We start from the raw sequence: 2,719 nt of genomic DNA on the forward strand, positions 1-2,719 counted from the left end.
ATCAAGTGGCGGGAAAATAAAGACAAGACCGAATTCAATGTATTACTACTTATAGAAAAGAAAAAAGAAGGAAGAAATAATGATCTAGTACCGCTAATACCACCCGGAAAATTAAGGCGATGTTTTTATGTAATAGTTTCTTTGTTTTTCATTTCTTTTTCGTAATCTTTTATTTCTTTTCATCAGCTTCTCAAAAACAACAGTATAAAAAGATGCAAGAAGAGATTTCTGTCATTATCAATCAGAAATAATATTTTTGAGTGTTAAAGTAATTGGATAGTTTGAATTTAAAAAATATAACATATACATAAAAAATCCATGAAAAAGTAACAATGAAAGTTTGGTTTTTCGGATTGCTTTTTGTTGCAATTGCTTTAAATTGTGTCATATGCGAGGGAGATGATTGTGATAATTTGTGTGCTGATGATTGCTCACCAGGGCTATGTGAGGGAGATGATTGTTGTGATAATTTGTGTGCTGATGATTGCTCACCAGGGCCACAAGGGCCAACAGGGCCACCAGGGGCAGATGGACCTACAGGGCCACCGGGACCTGAAGGGCCACCGGGACCTGCAGGGGCAGATGGACCTCCAGGACCTCAAGGAGATACAGGGCCTATGGGACCTCCAGGACCTCAAGGAGATACAGGACCACAAGGTGAGACAGGGCCTGCAGGACCCCCTGGTCCAATACAACTATGTGGCTGTGGAATCAAAAGTCATTACTTTGTCCCTGAAGGTGCTTCTCCAATGCTTTCTTGGGAAGGTGCTCAGGACCTATGTGAAGCAAATATGGCAAATTTGGTTGGAATTCACAATTTAAAAGAAAATCTATATATTACTGCAAAATATTTTTCTTTGAAGTAAGTGGACTTTTTTTTATCTAAGCCAGCAGTTTAGTATAAATAAATGTGGTTACACATTATAAAATTCCGAAGGTGACAAAGTGGTTTCTTATCTTATCTGTTGAATATTGCAAATTTTTAATTATATTTCCTATTCAAAGTATACATTTTTGAAATCGCCAAGATTTAAGCAGTCCAAAGATGTAAAAGTAACCTATCTATAAAAAGTTGGATTTTTTCTTCTTCATTTTTCTTCATGTTCTTTTCAAATTTCACGGAAAAAACTAACAGTAAATTAATAAGCTCCTTCCTACCTTCCCAAGGATACCAAACTTTTTAAGATTGAAGCATTGGTTGAGAAATAACAAGCAAAGCAAAATTAAGTGCACACTTATCGTGAACAGACCCCGGGGGGGGGGGTATTAGGACAAAATGGGTTACGGGGATGCTCCGCTGGTCAGGGTACCTTTTTCAACCTCCACGAGTCCCAGGTAGGGTCGCAAAAACACCAAAATAGAAAAATCAGTCCCTCGTAGGGTGCCTATTTTTGGAAAATTTGGGGAAAAAGTAGAAAATTTGAGAAAATTTTGGAATTTCAGTCCCATTCAGGGTCACGAGTCCCACGAGTCCCACGTAGGGTCCATTTTTCGAACCTCAGCGGAGCACCCCCGTCGGTCGACAAGAGTAGTACCCCCCCCCCCCCGGGGAACAGACTTCAGAAAAATTAATTAATTTGGAATTGGGAATTGATCTGGTCAGGGAAACTCTCAAATTGTCACTTTCTAGTCAGTCAAAAAAGTATCAGGGATTTACCAAACCTTTTGCAATTGTTAGAAAAGATGATAGAGATAAGAATAACGATGATATATTTCTCATTTTAGCACCATTTGGATTGGACTCCTAAATGACCTCGCTAATTCGAAATTCAAGTGGATTGATAATGATATTTCTGGTTACCGAAACTGGTGTACTGGCACACCACCTGCAGCTGGTGCTACAGGATGCGTCTTGGTAGATTTTGAGAATGTCGATTGGGATGCACCTGGTTGTTTTAAGCTGGTCCCTTGTACAGAAGGTCATAATTATATTTGTGAATCCAAAGTAAATTATGGGGGTAATGGAATAAAAACACTGGTGCAAGCCTTAACAACTAATATTCGACAAAGAAGATGTCAATTCTGCAAATAATTTTTATTACCATTATTCACATTGGATTGACACGGATGTGGAGCAAGATTGGTCAAAAAGAGGAAAAGAAAAGCATTTTTTGTTTATATCAGCATAATATAACAATAGGTACGAAATATGTGTCTGACATGAAACTGGAACACTTATATAAAAAGAAAAACTTTAAATAAAATAAAATTTGATAATAGAATATGTATCGACGTTCTTTTGCAACTAACACACCATATATATCAAGATGTAATAGTGACTAAAGTCTCTCTCAAAATAATTTGCAGCTGAGACAAAAATGGCTGTAACTTTTGATAGAAATTGAATCAAGTAAATATTTGGAAAAAGAAAAGAAAAATGAAAATGAAAAATGAAGAAGAGAAAAATCAAGTTCTTTTAGAAATGTGATATGATTACCATTTTCACAGGAGTAATTCTTCAATCTTAGATAATCATCACTGTGAAAAATTTTTTCAAAAATATTCATTCAATCAAAAGATATCAAACAAAGTTTATTGCTGGTTGACTCTATAAAGTAGTAAAAAGCGACAAAAAAAACAGCCTTTTGTCGATCAACCAATACAAACTTTGTTTGATATCTTTCGATTGAATGAATATTTTTGAAATATTTTTTCACAGTGATGATGATCTAAGATTGAAGAATCACTCCTGTCTACAAGAAGTAGATTTTTTTCTTCT

The 2,719-nt window shown here is 35.9% G+C and overlaps 1 protein-coding gene across 1 annotated transcript; it reads left to right on the top strand.

Moving 5' to 3' along the window:
- The first annotated feature begins 246 nt into the window (after positions 1-246).
- LOC136811490 (collectin-12-like) lies at positions 247-2,103 on the top strand. The gene is made up of 2 exons (XM_067068113.1): positions 247-862; positions 1,726-2,103. Exons 1-2 carry the CDS (start codon positions 333-335, stop codon positions 2,030-2,032), a joined length of 837 nt encoding a protein of 278 aa, XP_066924214.1. The 5' UTR covers positions 247-332; the 3' UTR covers positions 2,033-2,103.
- Positions 2,104-2,719: the final 616 nt, after the last annotated feature.

The sequence above is a fragment of the Clytia hemisphaerica genome, unplaced genomic scaffold (assembly GCF_902728285.1).
Source record: "Clytia hemisphaerica strain Z4C2 unplaced genomic scaffold, Clytia hemisphaerica genome assembly, whole genome shotgun sequence".
Lineage (NCBI taxonomy): Eukaryota > Metazoa > Cnidaria > Hydrozoa > Leptothecata > Clytiidae > Clytia > Clytia hemisphaerica.